The sequence below is a fragment of the Vipera ursinii genome (assembly GCF_947247035.1).
Source record: "Vipera ursinii genome assembly, chromosome: 2".
Taxonomy (NCBI): Eukaryota; Metazoa; Chordata; class Lepidosauria; order Squamata; family Viperidae; genus Vipera; species Vipera ursinii.
In genome coordinates, this window is record NC_139513.1 from 5,585,654 (window position 1) to 5,607,717 (window position 22,064).

Below are 22,064 nucleotides of genomic sequence, written 5' to 3' on the forward strand. Positions count from 1 at the left end.
TGCACCCCACCCCCGTTGCCAATCCTCAACAGAAATGCTCACAACAATGAAAACCTCGGACAGGAGGAAGAGTGCTGCCAGGCAGGCAGGTAGGTGTCTTGCTCGGCTGTGGCTTGCGAGCCACTTTTCAGTGCCATTGTAACTTCGAACAGTCGCTAAGTGAACTGTTGTAAGTTGAAGACTACCTGTGCTTCATCACTTTTTTCCTTTTTTTTTTTGATCATCAAGTTTTTGACCCCTTGCTAGGCGACCTACTTATATGACTTCCATCCACAAGCAGATTTGCCAGAACTAAAAGGGATCACACGCAGGCTTTATTTTGTTAAATAAACAAGAAGTCAAATTATGCAACCAATATTAAAAAGTGTGGCAAAAAAGCAGGTTGTACAAAAAAAATCTTGCACGCTAAATTTAAACAGGAAAAACGGGTATTGTATGTTTGCTAAACAAAACAGTTGTTTGAAACAGGATTAGGCATCTTTCATCACAGAGTTTCCGGGGTCCAAGTTGCTACTTAACACCACATGAATTGTGTCCAGATGAGAAAGACAACCTCCTCTTCCAAATGGCTGCAGTTCGTCAACTCTTGACTAGTCAAGAGCTGATGGACAGGCCGCCTTCTGGGTCACTCTTTCCGTAGGAGGGCGCTGTTGTCTATCTCCCTGGCCAATCATGCATTTGGCATCTACAAAAGCAGTGGATCCTGTGGCCGAGCATCTCCGTTGCAATGCCGGAAGTCACTCCGCCAGGGTCCTTTCCACCAGTCTGTAGTAGTGGCCTTTCCGGTTCATCAGTTCCGTGTGAGTCCCCTGCTCCACAACCTCCCCACCATCCAGCACCACAATCTTGTCTGCCTTTTCCACCGTCTGCATCCTGTGAGCAATCACCAGCATGGTCCGGGCTCCACTTTTCTTCAGAGATTGCTGAATCTGGAAAAGGAAGCAGTGATCCAAAAGAAATCCTCAGTTCCTTAGAATCACTAGATAGAATCTCTCTCACATTTCCACTGAAAAGGGTTTCTCCAGCTCTGGAATAAGAGTTCAACCCCAAATATTTTGCACTCTGGAAAACAATAAAAGCCACCTGAATGAAGGCAAATATGTGTGTCCCAGGATAATGTTGCAAGACCCAATCTAGGTCGGTTGCCAGGACCAGAGGTTTAGTCTTATGAGCTTTCAGACTCATGTTGGAGCCCATCCTGAGGGAACTTCTCTCTCACCAGAATGTAAGTAGCACAGAGGAGAAGTTGCCCACCATTTTCACTTCCCTTCCTAGCATCACAATCCAGCGAGAATCACTGGTGCAAATTAATTCAAATATTTTATTTCCTCCTGTAATACTGTTTGCTGTTTGGCTATATTTGTTGTTTTAATTTTACATATGGTAGGTGGGTCAGCAGCTCAGAGTTAGTCTACAACCAGAGGGGCATGTCAGGCTGGTAAAGTGAATAAATATATTTACATCTGTACAAATAAACATTTAGATGGGCTGTTGGTTTGATCCCCGAGCTTAGCGATTTGGCTGCAAATGTTTCGTCTCCAGGGATACATCTTCAATGCATTTTGAATTGTGCTCATTTGTCACAGCACTGGCCTTTTAAATACCTTTTTGTATAATGTAAATTGTGTGGGTGTTATTTGTCCGGATGTTGCTGAGTAATGGTCTGATCGGGGCAAAATCCGGACAAACAGCATCCACACCAATTTACATTACACAAAAAGGTATTGAAAGGTCAGTGCTCTGACAGATGAGCACAATTCATAATGCACTGAAGTTGCCTCTCCAAATGGAGACGAAACGTTTGCAGCCAAGCTCGGGGATCAAACCAACAGCCCAACTACCAACCGGAGCTACTAATATTCAAACACAACTCAAACATTTAGATCCATATAGCAATAGCACTTACGCTTATATACCTGCTTCACAGTGCTTTACAGCCCTCTCTAAATGGTTTACAGAGTCAGCATATTGCCCCCAACAATTTTACCAACCTCCGAAGGATGGATGGTTGAGTCAACTGCGAGCCAGTGAGAATAGAACTGCCAAACTGCCGGCAGCCAGGTGTCAGCAGAAGTAGCCTGAAGTACTGCATGCAGTACTGCATTCTAACCACTGCACCATGGCTCATATCTGCTTAAAGTTCTATTGTTAAATATACTGCTCACAAAAATAAAGGGAACACTTAAACAACACAATGGATATGTTTGTGTTCCCTTTATTTTTTTGAGCAGTATAGTTTTCACAGTACATAAGCCAGCAGCCCTCTCAGGACTTAAGATTTGAATCATAATAACCCCCAGAAGACAAGCTGATAAAAGAGAAGACAATGTAAAACTCTAAATTTATCACATTGGGATGGCACCAGATTTTTATCACCTAAATAAACTAGGAAGAAATTATGACACTTCCAGTCAAATAAGCCCAGTTTTCCTATGCTGTCACCACAAAAAAATTCAAATTAAGCCCTACAGGGTCCCTGAACTAATCCAGCCAAGGTCCACCCCCAGCCCCCTCACAGATCCCTTGCACTCACTGCATCTTCACTCGTGGGATCCAGGGCACTCGTAGCTTCATCCAGTACCAATACCTTCGGATTACGGATCAGGGCCCGGGCGATGGCCAATCGTTGCTTCTGCCCAATGGAGAGCTGCCCTCCCTTCTCCCCCACCTCTGCAGGAAGACAAGAAAGACAGAGGCAATCAAGAGCAAAGTCAAGGTTGACCAAAGATTGTAATCATGATTTATCACTCGTTGCTTGTATGTACACCAAGAGCTTATGCACTGGAGTCAAATTCCTTGAGTGTCCAATCACACTTGGCCAATAAAGAATTCTACTCTACTCTACTCTACTCTACTCTACTCTACTCTACTCTACTCTACTCTTTCTCTACTCCACTCCATCCACTCTACTCTATCTCCACTCCACACACCACATCATCTTTTGCCCCAAGGGGTGGCAAAGCAATGAGCTGCAGAACAAGGCAAACCCTGAAGCCTGACATTCTCTGAAGTGGGAGGGGGAAACTGCAATCCGGACAGCTGGCTCTCTTATGGTATTTTCAGTGCAAAAGGCCCCCTGCACATTTAACAACGGCAAAAGGGATTTTGGGACTCACGATTTTGGATGCGGCACAAGAGTGCAATCAGCTCTTGGAACGCTCTTTCCTATCTTAGTCTTTCAATTACATTGTTACAATTGGAGCCGTCCATGTAACCCGGAGCTTTACAAGTAGGTCTCAGGTTACACAAGCGGGACTGGGTTTTCTGTTACTAAGCAAGTGACAAATGCGGCATCACATGACCGCCTTGCTTGGTGAAGGCAATCCATGCATTCAGTCCGAATTGCCATTAACTTAACCCCACTGGTCATTAGGCTAGGATCCCCCTGCCATTACTTGCTGGCTTCTCACAAGCAAAGTCAGGGGGTGTTGGCTACAGGAATTTGAAAATCCCAGGAGGCTCACAAGAAGGCTGGCAGGCAATAAGTGACTGATGTCAGGAGACAAGAGTGTGTGGGTGAGGCTTTTTGGATGCGGGGGTTGGTGTGGGAAGGTACATAGGCAGCCTCAGAGATGTGCTACATTTTTTGGGTCCCAGAGTGTCAAGAGAGAGTGGGTGTCGGAGCAGAACATGCCTATCTTTGCAGATACTGGCTACTGGAGTAGCTCCTGCCAGGTGGGAGAGACTTATCCCAGCGACTCGTCACCTAGTTTGCGGGTTCCCCACTGGCTTTGCTTGTGGGAAGCTGGCAAGGAAGGTTGCAAATGGCACTCACTTGACCGTGGGGCACTGCAGGTGTTCTAAGTGCAATGGTGGCCAAGCACCCAGATTGCGATCCCATGCCTGCAGGAGAGGGGCAAAGTCAAGGACTAGTCGCAAACTCTGTTTTTTCCCCCAGCATCACTGTAATTTGGAACAATGGAATGGTCCTAACACAAGGACTACTATATATATTGCGGCAAAGTAAGGCAGATTTCACTTTACAAAAGCCAATAATCAGGACCGGTGGGTTTTCTGGGATGAATTGAAGGGGGGAGTGAATTTTGCTCACCTGCAGTGAAACCTCCTTCCAGCTCATGGATGAATCCCAGGGCATCAGCTTCTTTCGCTGCTCTGCTCACGTCTTCTTCACTGCAGCCTTGCAGGCCGTAGGTGATATTGTCCCAGATGGATCCAGAGAATAGGACGGGCTCCTGGCCCACCAGGGCCACCTGCAATTGGACAGGGAGGCCTATCAGGACAGGGCTGGGCTGAAGGAGAAACTATTGATTTTTCTCATCAAGCACCTTTCCAGGTGGGGCTGGTTGATGCTCAAGGTTGATGCTCAATGTGCAGAATTCAGAATAACAGAGTTGGAAGGGACCGTGGAGGTCTTCTCGTCCAACCCCCTGCTCAGGCAGGAAGCCTCTATTGCCATTTCAGACAAATGGTTTCCCAATCTCTTCCTAAAAACTTCGTGTTGGAACATGCACAACTTCTGGAGGCATGTTGTTCCACTGATTAACTGCTCTCACTGTCAGGAAATTTCTCCTTAATTCTAGGTTGGTTCTCTTCTTGGCTAGTTTCCATCCATTGTTTCTTGTCCTGCCTTCAGATGCTTTAGAGAAAAGCTTGACCACCTCTTCTTTGTGGCAGCCCCTGAGGTATTGGAACACTGCTATCATGTCACTCCAAGTCTTTCTTGTAGTGAATCTTACGTGCAGATGTATGATTCAATACATCTCCCAACTGTAGACCTTGTGCTGTTCTCTACTCTTTTTAATTTGGAGGCAAAGTGACGGTACCCAGCCAACCTCACCTGATTTTGAAAAGCTAAGTAGAATCAAACTGTGTTGGCACCTGGATGAATTCCAGGTCACCAAAACATATCACAACCTTTACACTGTTGCCAGAGCAATGGTGCAGCCACTATCATAGATCAAAGGAGATTCTAATCTTTTATCTCAGGATATGAACCACATGTGCAGAATTTCCTGAATGCAGCACCTTTTTACCTATCGAGGAACATAAGAAATCAAAAGCCTTTCATTCCAGGCATCTTTTACTATCTTCTGCACTAGAGCAGATCTGAGCAACTTTGTACATTCCAAGCCCCAATTTTGTGGCTTCCAAAATTGCCTTACTGGCACTGCATTCATTTTTCTCTATGGGAATTGTAGATGTCAGTCACACAATTTCTGAAAATCAGAGTCTTTTTTGAGGAAGAAATGGCATAAAAATGCTGTGTATGCTATAAAAATTAGCATTTTAAAACAAGCACACAAAGAAAATATGCAATGCATGTGATGAGATAGATGACTCTATCTATCTATCTATCTATCTATCTATCTATCTATCTATCTATCTATCATCTATCTATCATCAATCAGCTGTCTATCTAGCAATAGTACTTATATAACGCTTCCCAGTGCTTTACAGCCCTCTCTAAGCAGTTTACAGAGCCAGCATATTGCCCCCACAATCTGGGTCCTCATTTTACCAACCTCAAAAGGATGGAAGGCTGAATCAACCATGAGCCAGTGAGACTCGAACTGCTGACAGCCGGGAGTCAGCAGAAGTAGCCTGCAGTACTGCGTTCTAACCACTGCTTTTAGCTTATCTATCTATCTATCTATCTATCTATCTATCTATCTATCTATCTATCTATCTATCTATCTATCTACCCACCTATCATTATCCACATCTATCATCTATCTATCTGTCTGTCTGTCTGTCTGTCTGTCTGTCTATCTATATCTATATCCAGTGCTTTTTTTGTAAAAGAAAAAGGTGCCGGAACTCACACATGTCGTACAACCCGCCTTGCCTACCCTACAAGGTTCCATCCAAAAAAGGTGCTGGAACTATCATATCCAGTGGAACAACCTGCCTCCAGAAGCGGTGAATGCTCCAGCACTGGAAGTTTTTAAGAAGAGACTGGACAGTCATTTGCCTGAAATGGTATAGGGTTTCCTGCCTGAGCAGGGGGTTGGACTAGATGACCTCCAAGGTCCCTTCCAACTTTATATCATCATCATCATCATCATTAGACAATAGATGAATGGATATAGATGTTCTTAAAGCCCAGACAATTCCAACCATATCATCCTAATATCATGTGGTCCTGCCCATTCTGCATCATCCCCCTTCCCAAAGCCTCTCCAAGTGTAACCCTTCAACCACCAAAGAGACCTAGGCCTCTTCCTGCAGGTGATAGTCCTATCTCACCTGCTTATGGAGATACTTGTGTTTATATTTCCCAACTGGGTCTTCGTCCAGCAGGACCACCCCAGTCTGGGGTTCATAGAAGTGCTCCAGGAGGGCGACACAGCTGCTCTTTCCGCTGCCATTCGCGCCCACCAGCGCCGTCACTTTCCCAGGGGGGAGCTCAAAGGAGACATTCTAGGGCAAAGAGATGCAAATGTATGTGAAATGAAGCAGGAATATGCAGTATTAATGAATGTTATACTTAGATCCCATAGTTTCAGTCTTGTATAGTACAGGTAGTCCTCAGCTTACAATCAGAGTTGAGCCCCAAATATTTGCCAGTAAGCGAGCCTATTGTTAAGTGACTTTTGCACTATTTTACGACCTTTCTTGCCACAGTTATTAAGTGAGTCACTGCAGCTGTTCAGTTAATAACATGGTTGTTAAGTGAATCTTGCTTCCCCATTGACTTTTCTCGGAAGGCTGCAAAAGGGGATCACATGAGCCCGGGATGCTACAACCGTCATAAATATGAGCTGGTCACCAAGTGTCTGAACACCTGACTATAGGGAATGCTGAAACGGTCGTAAGCATGATAAATTGTCTCAAGTCCCCTTTTTCACTGCTGTTATAACTCTGAACAGTCACGAAGCAAGCTCTTGTAAGTTAAGGGGTACCCATAGAGAAACTTGCTTTGTCTTCCTAAAGACCTTTAAAGTCTCAACAATCTTCTTTCCAATGTTCTTAATGTCAATGCTGCTAACATTGGATGTTTTTGCTTTAACAACAGATAGAGATGCAACCATTTCTTCTTTTACTTTTGCTCTTAGATTTAGAGTTAAAGTTAGATGATGCTGGGGGGAGGAATGTACATGAGAGTTTAGCTAGACATAACAATACTGAACCTAGTGTGAGAACCAAGGTTATTGAAATAAGGGATGATAAGAATTGGCAGGCTGGAGAGCTGTAGGGAAAGCCTGTATTTCAAACTAAATTGGGGAATGTGATTTATGACTGTTAATTGGGGGAGGGAATTGTGCTTTGTGCTTTGATACTATGTGCTCAGGGGAGGGGAACTCAGTTTTTGGCTTTGATTATGTTAGGGCCGATGCTGTGCTACTCAAATAAAGATTCTTTAAGGTAAACAATGCCTCGAAGTTCTTTGAAGAGTTTCATCTGATTTAATTTCATCAAAATTATAGAACACGCAACCAACTTAACTGAGTTACTTAAAGCTTTAGCAACTGCATTTGAGCAATGTACTGTTAGGGTGGTCATGCAAAGCAACCCGGCTGCTTTCCAGCTTCCCATAAGGTACCTTCAGGACCTGGATCTCGGGGCGGGAAGGATAGCAGAAGGAAACATTTTGGAAGGAGACTCGTCCGGAGGTGGATTCTGGAGTCAGTGTCCCTTCTGTGCTGACAGATGGTTTCCGATCAAGGTATTCAAAGACTTTCTCCGCAGCGCCCACATTGCTCAGGGCATCCCCATAAGTGTAAATCAGAGTCTGTGGAAAGAAAAGGAAGGGGCAACAATGTTAAGACATAAGAACATCTGCAAAGGGAGGAATAGAGCTGGCTACTGTGTTTTGAGCATCGATAATAGGATTCCCGTATTTGAGGGGCTGCCACAAAGAGGAGGAGGTCAACTTATTTTCCATAGCATTGTTGTGATCCCTCACCAGTGCTTCATCTCTGGAGGTTTTTAAGAAGAGTCTGAACAGCCATTTGTCTGAAATGATATAGGGCAGGAGTGTCAAACTCACTAAGTCCCATGACAGGTCACAACATATCACAACTTTTTTTCCATTGCCGGCAATGGGGTGAGTGCGGTTTCGCTATGATGCATCCGGCCCTTGGGTCGACAGATTGACACCCCTGATATAGGGTCTCCTTCTTGAGCAGGGGGCTGGACTAGCAGACCTCCAAGGTCCATTCTAGCTCTATTCTGACTGGTTGTCTAAAGCAACACTCAAAAAGTCCAGTTTAGTGGGAGGTTTGTAGGACTTCCCAGTCCAGTTCACTACCTCGGGATCCCTAGGTGGTCTCCTATCCAACTAACCAGGCCAGCCCCTGCTTTCTGAACCCACAGAGCACATGCAGCCTCCTGCTGGGTGAGAAAGTCCAGGAAGAAAAGAGGGGGGAGGAAAAAAGTTTTTTTTCCCATAGTGTATCTCATGGCTGTTTCAAGCACTTTCTGAAAGCAACCAATTGTAGAAAATAATTGCTTTGCTGCTGTTTTCAGCTTGCAACTTTGTGCAAATTACTGGTTTCTGTTCCCAATGGCTTAAAGTGGCAATAAATTCCTTTTAAAAGAGAAAAGAAATCTGATTTGAAATTTGGAACGTCTTCCACAACTTATAGAGATTCCAAAAACAATTAATCCCCATGTAGGTGCCCCCCCACCCCCAAAGTGCTATTTTTGGAAAAACAGCATTTCTGAGGACAAGTAACTTAAAGGGATGGAAATAATTTGGGCAAGACTAATAATTTAGGCCAGAATTCCCCAACCAGTCAGGGTTGGTGGCCCGGGAGGGGGGGAAAGGGGGGGTGTGATTTTGTGGAAGGGGCAGGCGCGTGTGCATGACGCACCCATGAAGCTTGTACGACTGAGGCCCCAAGTGCCCACAACACTCATGAGTGGGGCTGCGCATGTGCACGCACCAGCCAGCCGCTCACGTGGCCCAGTTGCAGATAGGCCATGGACCGGTAGTGGGCTGTGGCCCACAGATTGGGGACCCCTGATGTAGGCAGTCATTTTCTCAAAGAAAAAGCAAAAAAAATGTTTCTAAATGCGGTCGTTTGTTTTTTTTTTGTTTCCACTTATTTGCCACTTGTTGATTTCTGCATAATGCAAAGCTTTCTGCAAAAAAAGGAGGAGCGGGACCCAGTTGGCAGAGAAGGGATCTGTGCTAATTGTGGCAACCTTGGAAGTTCCTATCCTCAGTAAGCTTTATCAAAATTCCTATGGCAGTGTTACTGATCTGTTTCTATTTTAGACAATTATTCTTTCTTGAAGACCGTGGCAGGAGAAGGACATGGAAGTAACTTGGGTTTCCTAATTATGAACACCTACGCTCGTATCATCCTTTACTGAAGATGTCTATTATTTTCTCCTTTTCTGAAATCTATAAACACAAGCACATCCTTTTGACTGTAGGATTTTTCCCATTTGCAATAGGGGTGAATATCTGTAGCTCGGGGGTAGGATGAGGGGGAAGGCTTGTTCCCTGAGCTTGTGAAATGGTTTTTGAGCATTTTGTTACCAGGATAGGTAACACCTTCAGAATCAAAATCAACCACAGCCAGCCAGAGACAGCACTGACCCTCAACCAAGCCAGCAAACCCTCTCCCCCCAACAGTTCATCTCTCAATGACCCTGACCTGATGTAACCTCCCCATCACAAGCCCCATGACAAGCCCCTCACTCGACACACCCACACCTGAAACCCTTATAAACAGAACACTGACATAGACATCCCCTAAACCACAGGCCCCCAACCTTTTAAGCACCAGGGACTGGCTCTGCGAGGAGAGGTTTTTCCGCGGACCATATCCTGCCTGCATCCCATAGATGGGGCTTCGCTTGTTTGCGCGGCCCAGTTTCTGTCATGCCATGGCCCGGTGCTGGTCCAAAGACTGGAGGTTGGGGACCTCTGCCCTAATTGCTGCTGAACATGTTTCCTAACCCGGTAATGAAACGTTTGGAAAGCAACCCACAAACTTAAGAGAATGAGCTTCACCCTTATTCCTCCCATTATTCTCTGGGGGGAATTCCTCCATTGCCCACTGTTTAATAATGATAATGATGATGATGATGATGATGATGATAATTTGGAAGGGACCTTGGAGGTCATCTAGTCCAATCCCCTGCTCAGGCAGGAAACCCTATACAAGGGATGTCAGACAAGCAAGTCACATGACATGTCGCGATGTATCACGACTTTTTCTCCATTGCTGGAGCTGGGATGGGCACAGTTTCGGCATGATGCATCTGGTCCATGGGCCGGCAGTTTGACACTCCTGCCCTATACCATTTCAGACAAATGGCTGTCCATTCTCTTCTTAAAAACTTCCAGTGTTGGAGCATTCGCAGCTTCTGGAGGCAGGTTGTTCTACTGGTTAATTGTTCTCACTGTCAGGAAATGTCTCCTTAGTTCTAGGTTGCTTCTCTCCTTAACTAGTTTCCATCCGCTGCTTCTTGTCCTGCCCTCAGATGCTTTGGGGAATAGTTTGACTTCTTCTTCTTTGGGGGCAGCCCCTGAGATATTGGAACACTGCTATCATGTCACCCCTCGTCCTTCTCTTCATTAAACTAGACATACCCAATTCCAGCAATCATTCCTTATATGTTTTAGCCTCCAGTCCCCTAATTGACAATTAAATAAATTCTAAAGAGAGTATTGATGACTAGTGGCTTTTGTGTTCTGCATTTGATGGGGACTGGAGGCTAAAACATATAAGGAACAGCAACCTGGAACTAAGGAGAAACTTCCTGACAGTTAGAACAATTAACCAGTGGAACAACCTGCCTCCAGAAGTGGTGAATGCTCCAACACTGGAAGTTTTTAAGAAGAGACTGGACAGCCCTTTGTCTGAAATGGTATAGGGTTTCCTGCCTGAGCATGGGGGGTTGGCTTCCTTCCAACTTTATCATCATCGTTGTTGTTGTTGTTGTTGTTGTTGTTGTTGTTATTGTTGTTGTTGTTGTTGTTGTTATTATTATTATTATTATTATTATTATTATTATTATTATTATTATTTCATAAAAGCCACCAAAGAACCCAAAGTGCTACAGAGGAAAAAAATTTCAAATCTGTATGTTTACCAACCTGCACGTACCACCCCACATTTGCCTGGTAGAGGATGAAGGACACCAGGTTTCCTCTGGTCATGAGGCCGTTGCAGATCTGCTGGTAGCCACAGTAAAGCAGGATCAGCTTCAGGCTCAACTGGAGGACCTGGAGTGGGAGAAACGGTAGCGCAGCCATGAATGGAAAAGGTATTCAAATGCCATGGTGCCTTTAGACGTATGAAGATTGTGAAGGCTTAGTATTCCCTGTGATGCTCTATTGAAGTGAAAGTTGGATTTTAAAGAGGAAGAATAGGAAGAGTATTGACAATTTGTAACTTTGGGGTTACAGAAGACTTCTGTGAATATCACAGTCAAGAAAACAAACCGATGGGTCACTGAATAAATGAAACCAGTGTTCTCACTCAAGGCAAAAATGACAGATGCAAATTATCCTACTTCAGACAAATTATGTGGGCACCCTGCTTCCTGACAAAGGCTCCAATGCCAGGAAAGGTGGAAGAGGATGACCAGCAGCAAGGTAAATGGATTCAGTTACAGAATAGTGAATAAAATAGAAATAGAAATAATAGAAATGGAAATGGAAATGGAAATAGAATAGAATAGAATAGGTCATAACTAGCAGCCAGCACAGGTTTGTTAAAAACAGATCATGGCAGACCAATCTAATCTCATTCTTTGATAAAGTAACTAAGCTAGTAGACCAGCGAAATGCAGTGGATGTAGTATATCTAGATTTCAGCAAGGCATTTGATAAGGTAGACCACAACCTACTCCTTGGTAAACTAGAAAAAGGTGGAATAGACAACATCACCACCAGATAGATCTGTAGCTGGCTGACAAACCATACTCAATGAATAGTCCTCAATAGCACTACATCCACATGGAGAAAAGTTAGCAGTGGGGTACCACAAGGTTCAGTCTTAGGCCCAGGACTCTTCAATATCTTCATAAATGACTTAGATGAGGGAATTGAAGGGGAACTGATCAAATTCGCAGATGACACCAAACTGTCAAGAGTAGCCAACACCCCAGAAGACAAACTCAGGATCCAAAAAAATCTTGATAAACTCAAACAATGGGCCCTATCCAAGAAAATGAGTTTCAATGTGGAGAAAAGCAAAGTCTTACACTTAGGCAGGAAAAACCAAAGGAACAAATACAGATTGGGCGAGGCCTGGCTTGGAGGTAGTAACTGTGAGAGGGACCTTGGAGTCCTGGTGGACGATCAGTTAACTATGAGCCAGCAGTTTGCGGTGGCAAGCTAATACAATCTTGGGTTGTATAAACAGAGGCATAGAATTAAGATCATGTGAAGTATTAGTGTTGTTGTTAGTTGCGAAGTCGTGTCCGACCCATCGCGACCCTATGGACAATGTTCCTCCAGGCCTTCCTGTCCTCTACCATCTTCTGGAGTCCATCTAAGCTCACGCCTACTGCTTCAGTGACTCCATCCAGCCACCTCATTCTCTGTCGTCCCCTTCTTCTATTGCCCTCAATCTTTCCCAGCATTAGGCTCTTCTCCAGTGAGTCCTTCCTTCTCATTAGGTGGCCAAAGTATTTGAGTTTTAGCTTCAGGATCTGGCCTTCTAAAGAGCAGTCAGGGTTGATCTCCTCTAGGACTGACCGGTTTGATCGCCTTGCAGTCCAAGGAACTCGCAGGAGTCTTCTCCAGCACCATAGTTCAAAGGCTTCAATTCTTTGGCGCTCAGCCTTTCTTATGGTCCAGCTTTCACTGCCATACATTGCAACTGGGAAGACCATAGCCTTGACTATACGGATTTTTGTTGACAGGGTGATGTCTCTACTTTTTAGTGTGCTGTCTAGATTTGCCATGGCTTTCCTCCCAAGGAGCAAGCGTCTTTTAATTTCTTGGCTACAGTCCCCATCTGCAGTGATCTTGGAGCCAAGGAAAATAAAATCTGTCACTACCTCCATTTCTTTCCCATCTATTTGCCAGGAATTGAGAAGGCCAGATGCCATGATCTTGGTTTTCTTAATGTTTAGTTTCAACCCAAGTTTTGCACTCTCCTTCTTCACCCACAACACCAGGCTCTTTAGTTCTTCTTCACTTTCTGCCATTAGAGTGGTATCATCTGCATATCTTAGGTTGTTGATGTTTCTTCGGGCAATCTTAATTCCAACTTTTGATTCATCTAGCCCTGCCTTTCTCATGATGTGCTCTGCATATAAGTTAAATAGGCAAGGCGACAGTATACAGCCTTGCCGGACTCCTTTCCCAATTTTGAACCAGTCAGTGGTTCCGTGTCCAGTTCTCACTGTTGCTTCTTGGCCCGCATATAGATTTCTCATGAGACAAATAAGATGGTCTGGTATGCCCATCTCTTTAAGGACTTGCCACAGTTTGTTATGATCCACACAATCAAAGGCTTTAGCATAGTCAATGAAGCAGAAGTAGATGTTTTTATGGAACTCTCTAGCTTTCTCCATGATCCAGCGTATGTTAGCAATTTGATCTCTAGTTCCTCTGCCTCCTCGAAATCCTGCCTGTACTTCTGGTAGTTCTCGATCCACATACTGCTGGAGTCTAGCTTGTAGAATTTTAAGCATAACTTTACTAGCATGAGAAATGAGTGCAATGGTGTGATAGTTTGAACATTCTTTGGCACTGCCTTTCTTTGGAATTGGAATGTAAACTGATCTTTTCCAATCCTGTGGCCACTGTTGAGTTTTCCAAATTTGCTGGCAAATTGAGTGTAGCACTTTTACTGCATCATCTTTTAAGATTTTGAATAGCTCAGCTGGAATACTGTCACCTCCACTAGCTTTGTTGTTGCTCAGCTTTTCTAAGGCCCACTTCACTTCACATTCTAGGATGTCTGGCTCGAGGTCAGTGACCACCTCATTGTGATTATCAGGGACGTTAAGCTCATTCTTGTATAATTCTTCTGTGTAATTTTGCCACCTCTTCTTAATCTCTTCTGCCTCTGTTAGGTCCCTGCCATTTTGGTCCTTTATCATGCCCATTTTTGCATGAAACGTTCCTTTCATCTCTCCAATTTTCTTGAAAAGATCTCTGGTCCTCCCTATTCTATTGTTTTCTTCTATTTCTTTGCATTGTTCATTTAAGAAGGCATTCTTATCTCTTCTAGCTATTCTTTGGAATTCTGCATTCAATTGGGCATATCTTTCTTTTTCTCCCTTGCCTTTCGCTTCCCTCCTTTTCTCAGCTATTTGCAAAGCTTCCTCAGACAGCCATTTTGCTTTCTTGCATTTCTTTTTCTTTGGGATGGTTTTGGTTGCTACCTGTTGTACAATGTTGCGAACCTCTGTCCATAGTTCTTCAGGCACTCTGTCTATCAGATCTAATTCCTTAAATCTATTTGTCACCTCTACTGTATATTCAACAGGGATATGATTTAATTCATACCTGACTGGCCTAGCGCTTTTCCCTACTTTCTTTAATTTAAGCCTAAACTTTGCAACAAGAAGCTCATGGTCTGAGCCACAGTCAGCTCCTGGTCTTGTTTTTACTGACTGTATAGAGCTTCTCCATCTTTGGCTGCAGAGCATATAGTCAATCTGATTTCTGGGTTGACCACTTCTGTGGTCAACACAGAAGTATTAGTACCACTTTATAAAACCCTAGTAAGACCACACCTCGAATACTGCAGCCAATTTTGGTCACCATATCACAAAAAAGATGTTGAGAGTCTGGGAAAAAATCAGAGAAGAACAACTAAGATGATCAAAGATCTGAAGACCAAAACGTATGAAGATCGGCTGCAGAACTTGGGTATGGCCAGTCTAAAGAAAAGAAGAAATAGGGGAGACATGATAACAGTATTCTGGTATCTGAGGGGCTGCCACAAAGAAAAGGGGGCCAGGTTATTCACCAGAGCACCAGAGGGAAGGAGGAGAAACAATGTTTGGAAGATGATCAAAGAGAGAAGCAACATGTGATTAAGGAGAAACTTCCTGACAGTGAGGACAATCAACCAGTGGAACAGCTTGCCTCCAGAAATCCTGGGCGCTCCATCGCTGGAAGTTTTTAAAAAGAGACTGGACAATCACCCGTCTGAGATGGTATAGGTCCTCCTGCTTGAGCAGGGGGCTGGACTAGAAGACCTCCAACATCCCTTCCAGTTCTATTCATAGAATAGAATAGAAATAGAAATGGAAATGGAAATGGAAATGGTACCATTTCAGACAAATGGTGATGAATGCACCATTAGGAGACTTGAAAGAACAGGCTAGAGATAGATCATCCTGGAGAAACTTTATGTGGTTGCTAGGATTCAAAAAAACCTTGGCAACATTAAGACTTGACTGCAACTCCCAGAATTCTTCAGTCAACCATACAGTCCACAAGTCTTAAAGCTGCCACAGTTGGAGACCTCTGAGTCCTAGAGAACTTACCCGTACAGCAAAAAAGTAAATGATCCTTTCCAAGTCCCTTTGCTTCTTCAGCCGGCAGGTGTCTTCCAAGGATGCCTCGTAGCGCTGCGACTCCTTCTCCTCAGTGGCAAAGCTGCGCACGGTCTGCACGGACGAGATTACCTCATGCACTACCTCCTCTGAGCGGGCCACCGAGTCCTGGATCGCCTTCAGTAAAGCCTGGATGGACCATGAAGGAAGCGGCAAAGTGAGCCTCCTGAAAGCTACCTTGGATCAGGCATCTTGCTGCTGGTGGGATACCCAAACCAAAATCTAGTGTCCTCATTTGGAGGGGAGAGACACCAAAAATGCTTTGCTCCACTTCCTTCTATTTTATTTCAATTATTTCTCACTTGCAGGCAACTGGATGCCAGAGTGCAAGCCAGAATGTCAAGGTTCCAACTGATGAACCCAACAGAGTATGCACCGACGAGACAATCCAATCTCTTAGTGCAAAACTTTATTGAGTACAACGTTTCGGCACAAATGAAAGCAAAACCAGCTCTGGTTACTTCGCGCGCAAACCACTATAAGTAGAATATAGAATTCTGCCTCCCCCTATTTGTGCAGCTCATACTGTCCAAGCAATTGTGAAAATATTGTTATGAGAAAGTGTCCTTGTGGGTTGGCCAACACCTGCTGAAACATCCGTGATTCACACAGCTTGACTTCTTGTCTGGAGCCTGCATTCCATACCCTCTCTCCTCCCCCCTAGTGCATTGGCAAGCTGAAAAGCAGTAATGATAGCAATATCACACAAATGCTTCAGGCTTGACACAGAGAAGGAAGTATACCCTCCCATTATTATTTCTGGGGAGGGATGATTTCATTTATTCTAATTAAAAGTGGGGTTGTCTGTGGAGATTCTCAATCATCCAGGTGACAGCTGTCTCAAAGGTGCTTTTTTTGAAAAGGCAACTAGACTTTCTTGTGTTTTTTTTCCTTTGAAAATATTTCATTTCTCATCTAAAGAGCTAAAAAAACGCAAGAAAGTCCAATCACCTTTTGGAAAAAGCATCTCCGAGATAAGAGTTGGGTTGAACCAAGAGTCAAACAAATTAAACATCATCAATTTTCCCCACTTTGTGTCCCTTCAGCGAGAGGAAAATTTTTATTACAATTTATTAGTTATATATTATTTATTGTCTTTACAAATAAAAAAAATGCAGTCCTGCTCATTTTATAGCCCTGTCTATTTCTAAGAAACTTTGTTCTACATCTTATTTCTGGATCCCTATAATTCATCTATTTAAGCAACTCTTGTCCTATGACTCAATTTTAAGCTTCCCTGGTTTCACCACAGAGCTAACATTCGATCTTTCTTTCATGACTATTTTCTCAGAACTATTTATGTAATCCTACTGTAGGTAGCCCTCAACTTAACACCCATCGGTTAATGATTGGTCAAAGCCATAGTAGCTTTGGAAACGGTGCTTCCTGCCTTTAAAGCAGGGATCTCCAACCTTGGCAAGTTGACAACTTGTGGACTTCAACCCCCAAAATTCCTCAGCCACCGTGGCTGACTGAGGAATTCTGGGAGCTGAAGTCCACAAGTTGTCAAGTTGCCAAGGTTGGAGGCCCCTGCTTTAAAGAATTTCTGGCTGTCATAAAACATTGCTCCCCACCACTGATCACATGACTACATTTGTGGCAGGTGTCAACCAGCTCACATTTACAACTGGTTGTCAAAGTCCCCATGATCGTGTGTGTAATGTATTGGGCTTTGTCTTGCTAAGGAATATCACATGGGGTTAATTGTTGGTAGGTTGCTCAAGCAGAGAAGCTGGCTAAAGACTCCCAGCTCCTCAGACAACCTGTCTCCAGCGCTGCCATTGGCTGCCTCTAGGGCGGCAATAGGTTGCTTTAAACCTATTGGCCGCCGCCTAGAGGCCAGGGTATAAATTGCTGCATTTGCAGCCCTGTTTCTCAGTTCAGTTCCTGCAACCAAATAAAGAATGATTCTTGCTGAACTCACTTACCTCATCTCGTCAATCACGCAACGAACCCAGTATCTAACAGTGTGATCACCATTTGAGAACTTCTCTGCCAGCTTTGGCAGAAAACTGCAAAAATGGGGAACCAGCAAGAAAGGTTGCAAGTGAAATCCTAAAGATTTCAGTTCTGTTCCTGCAGGCCACTGAAGAAATTTCCCCTCCACGCATGGAGGGCAGCTGAAATTTTTCAGTGGGCTGCAGGAGCATGTGAGAATGAAAGGGCTGCCTGCCAGGAAGATTTCAGCTCCACACAAAAGTCTGCACACATTTCAGCTACAGTATGCAGCATTTTTGCTCCGTCCTCTTAATGTCCTGGGAAATCGCTTAATGACCACAACCAGGAATGCCAGGATTGCAGACATAATCAAAAATAATCATGTGGGCATCTTGCTTAATGACCACTTTACTCAATGACCAAGATTCTGGTCCCAACTGTGATCACAAGTAGAGGATAAATTGCAGGATTTCCCTCTGCTTTTTCTCTGTATTTTTGTCTCAGCCTTCTTTCTCTTTGTCTTTCCCCAACTCCTTCTCTGTCTGTCCTTGTAGCTGCCAGCAGGTGGTGCTCTCATCCTCCCTCTTTTCACCTGAAGACAAGGCCAGGGACACACAAACACACACAATCCCTTCTCTTTCAGCCCAGGAAAAGAGGAAACCAGGCCACACAACCAACAACCAATCCTTCTGTATAAGCCACACAGACAATGGATTTTGATTACATGGCTGCCATCTTGCCTTTTCTGACCCTCTGGAAACAGCACTGTGTTCTACACTGCTCAGCTCCCTTGAAGTTTTTTCCTTCCCCTCTCTGGCTTGTTTTTCCTTTCTCTGAGCTGGCCTATTCCCTCCTGCCTCACCCAAGTTGGGATTCCTTCCCCACATGCAATTGGTCTCAGAAACCCAGAAGTGACCACCATTCCTTCTAGGACACCATCTGCCTCCATGATCCCTACCTGATGACGGACATTGTAGATCTTCTGGACGGCCATCATGAGCGGGGTCTCAATCAGCATTAGCAGCGTCAGGCGCCAGGACAGGCCAATCATGAATGCGTAGAGCCCAACGGCCTTGATCACGGTGCGCAGGAAGACGTTGATGTTGAGTGGCACCGAGCGGCTCATCATAGTTGTGTCTTTGGAAAGGCGGGAGGCCAGAGCTCCTGTGGGCAAAGAGATTATCACTTGGCAAATGCCACTGGCAACTGGCACTCTAAATGGCTAGAAGTTATACCAACTGCAAACATGACTACTGCTAGGACCATCCAGGTGCTTAGGAAACTCTTTGCCATACACGGGCTGCCAGACGTCATAGTGTCCAATAATGGGGCCCAATTTACTGTGGCAGAATTTCAGGCGTTCCTGAGAGCAAATCTCATTAGGCATGCGACTTCAGCCCCCTTTCACCCATCTACTAATGGTCAAGCCGAACGCATGATCTGTACCACAAAAGAGTCACTGAGGCGTACAGTGACTGGGGACTGGCACCACAGACTGGCCGATTTTTTACTTTGCCAACATTCCACGCCATGCACAGCGACTGGAAAAATCCCAGCAGAGCTGTGATGGGGGCGGTGATTGATCACGAAACTGGACAGGTTGCACCCAGACTGGGTGGCAGCAGAAGCCTCTCACCCAAAACCCCCAAGGGGGCTGCAAGTGGGTGACGGGGTGTGGGCCAGAAACTATGGGCATGGGAACTTGTGGGTGCCAGGAAAAATCACTAAAACGTCAGGTCCTCTCTCATACGAAGTGGGCCTAGAGGGTGGGTGAATTGTCCATCACCATATCGATCAGCTTAGGAAGCGTTTCCAAGAACGGCCACAAAGCGAGGACTTCGTCATAAGTCCTTACCAAGGGTCGCAAACCGGCAGCCAGGCCGATCCATGCATAGACTCTGAAGGCTCAAACAGCCAAAGCAACAGGGAGCTAGCCATAGGGGAGGGAAGCCCAGAAGTGCAACATGGGTCCCCTGATGGAGAAAGCCAACTGGAGTTCTACAGCCACTGTGCTAACTCTGCTGAACAAACTGACTCTGGGGTGGGCCAACCTGGAAAGGCCAGCCAAAGTGCGCCGAGCCATCCTGAATCGCTTGAACTAAGAGACACTGGCCTACCCAGCCCGACGGGCAAGCTAGTAGGCCAGGAAGTGCCTGGGTTCCCCAGGCATTCCACAAGGGCTCGCAAACCTCCTGCTTATCTGCAAGATTTTGTCCTGAAATAATAAAGCTATAATATTGTATGTACCTTATTGTACTGCCTGCTTATCTGCAAGATTGTTTTAAATAATGAAGCTATACTGTGTAAGTACCTTATTGAGCTGCTAGTCAGGAAACACCTGTATTAGCTAAGAGGAAACCTGTTTTCTCACACCATTGTTAGACCTTTTGTAAATTTATATTGCTGTAATTACTTTCTGTTGTTGCTATGTTTGTTCATTCTAGGGGGGACGGGTGTAATGTATTGGGCTTGCTTTTGTTAAGGGAACGCCATGTGGTAATTGCTGGAAGGCTGCTTGAGCAGGGAAGCTAGCTAACGGCTCCCAGCTCTTCAGACAACCCATCTCCAGCGGGGCTATTGGTTGCTTCTAGGGCGGCAATAGGTTGCTTTAAACTTATTGGCCGCCACCTAGGGGCCAGGGTATAAATTGCTGCATCTGCGGCCCTGTTCAGATCCTGCAAGCAATAAACCTTCCATCTCCAACAACATTCCATACATCTAATGAAGCTTCCAGGATAGGAAGTGAAACCTCTCGTTTTTCCTCAAAACAAACAAACAAAAAAAACACCCCAGTCCAGTTGCCTTTTCCAAATAATAACAGAGTTGGAAGGGACCTTGGAGGTCTTCTAGTCCAACCCCATGCTCAGGCAGAAAACCCTATACCATTTCAGACAAATCCATTTCAGTCCACTCTCTTCTTACACACCTCCAGTGTTGGAGCACCCACAACTTCCGGAGGTAAGTTGTCCCACTGACAACTGAGCTTCGGTGTTTGTTTGTTTTTAAAATCAGCCAAAGGTTGCATTCTCTTGATAGGTTAAAAACTCCCTCCCAGCCAACTTCTGCCAATCTTAAAAAAAGCTGATGAAGCCTAAATCTGATTAGTACTTGAATGGGAGACCACTAGGAGAGCAGACTGAATTGAAAAGGTAGGGGGAAAAAAGAATACCCCAGAAGAAAGTCAAATGGCCTGCAAAGAAAAAAACACGGTTGCAACCATATTGTCCCCAGGAGCAGAGCTTATCCCAAAGCAAAGCCCAGCTATGGCATTAGTTCTGCTTGAAAAGCTAAGATGAGACCTGACTGATAAATGGATGGGAGGCCACCAGCAAATCCCAAGTGTGTGTGTGTGTGTGTGTGAGAGAGAGAGAGAGAGAGAGAGAGAGAGAGAAAAGAGAGGAGAGAGGAGAGAGAGAGCAAAGAGAAGAGAGAAGAGAGAAGAGAGAAGAGAGAGAAAGAGAGAGACACAGAGAGAGAAGAGAGGAGAGAGAAGAGAGAGAGAAGAGAGAGAAAGAGACACACAGACGGGGAAGGAAGGAGGAGAGAGAGAGAGAGAGAGAGAGAGAGAGAGAGAGAGAGAGAGAGAGAGAGAGAGCGAGAGAGAGAGAGCAGAAAGTGGCACTGGTAAAGCACTTCCATCTTTTCCCCCAAAATATTAAATTAATGGTCTAACTAGTCATCAGTCAACCTTCACTTGAGAGACTTTTTCCCTTTAGACAGTTCCAGAAACAGCGGCTGCCTGTTTGGGCCCTCACCTGTTTTCACCTCCTGGAAGAAGGCCAGGTCTTGCCACACCAGAGAAGAGAAGAGTAAGTTGCGAGTCCGGATAATCATCCGTGAGATCGTGAACATGAAGAGCCCCCCACGGCAGCTGGCAAACGCGGAGCTAGAAAAGAAAATCAGCAAGCGGGGTTGGCTCCTGCTTCACCCATGGAAACTGAGTCACAGCTCCACGCGTGAGCACGTACCGGATTTGACCCGGGTGGGTGCAAAGAGAACGAAATGTTCCGATGGACAAACCTATCCCACTGTTGTGAGATTAAATTACTTCGGACTGATGCTCTTCCCCCCATTTTGAAACTGCTTTCATTTTCCTGTTGAATTTAAATCAGCAACAAGATCCCTGATACCAGCCAAGAACGGATGTTCCTTTAGAAAGCTTTTTCCCCCCCAGATTCGTATTCAAGTGAAAGCTAGGGATAGATCACAAGTTTTAACTGGTTTGACTTCTGCCAGGTTGCAAAACAAGCAGCTAAGAAGAAAACAAGGACTAAGGTTTGCTTCAGGAGGACTCCAGAGAGTAACCTAATTTTCAGATCTTTCTTGAAGTAATAATAATAATAATAATAATAATAATAATAATAATAATAATAATAATAATAATAATAATAATATGGAAGGGACCTTGGAGGTCATCTAGTCCAACCCCCTGCTCAGGCAGGAAACCTTATACCATTTCAGACAAATGAGTGTCCAGTCTCTTCTTAAAAATGTCCAGTGTTGGAGCATTCACTACCTCTGGAGGCAGGTTGTTCCACTGGTTAATTGTTCTCACTGTCAGGAAGTTTCTCCTTAGTTCTAGGTTGCTTCTCTCCTTGACTAGTTTCCATCCGTTGCTTCTTGTCCTGCTTTCAGGTGCTTTGGAGAATAGCTTGACTCCCTCTTCTTTGTGGCAGCCC

General features: G+C 44.8%; 1 protein-coding gene across 1 annotated transcript; it reads right to left on the reverse strand.

Moving 5' to 3' along the window:
- Positions 1-301: 301 nt before the first annotated feature.
- LOC310635911 (antigen peptide transporter 2-like) lies at positions 302-21,496 on the reverse strand. The gene is made up of 9 exons (XM_083355289.1): positions 21,141-21,496; positions 18,344-18,549; positions 15,379-15,576; positions 11,018-11,146; positions 7,505-7,693; positions 6,208-6,381; positions 4,052-4,211; positions 2,534-2,670; positions 302-929 (listed from the first exon to the last, which is right to left on the reverse strand). The coding sequence occupies exons 1-9, from the start codon at positions 21,235-21,237 to the stop codon at positions 738-740; spliced, it is 1,482 nt and encodes a 493-aa protein (XP_083211415.1). The 5' UTR covers positions 21,238-21,496; the 3' UTR covers positions 302-737.
- Between the last annotated feature and the right edge of the window lie 568 nt (positions 21,497-22,064).

Bases quoted from the DNA above. Each gene is read 5' to 3' on its own strand.
- LOC310635911 (XM_083355289.1), bottom strand. From the start codon at position 21,237: ATGTTCACGATCTCACGGATGATTATCCGGACTCGCAACTTACTCTTC. The intron at 15,577-18,343 runs GTAGGGATCATG...TGGTCCATCCAG, and splicing joins TCTACAATGTCCGTCATCAG to GCTTTACTGAAGGCGATCCA. The intron at 2,671-4,051 runs GTGAGCAAAATT...GTCTTCCTGCAG, and splicing joins GGAAGGAGGTTTCACTGCAG to AGGTGGGGGAGAAGGGAGGG.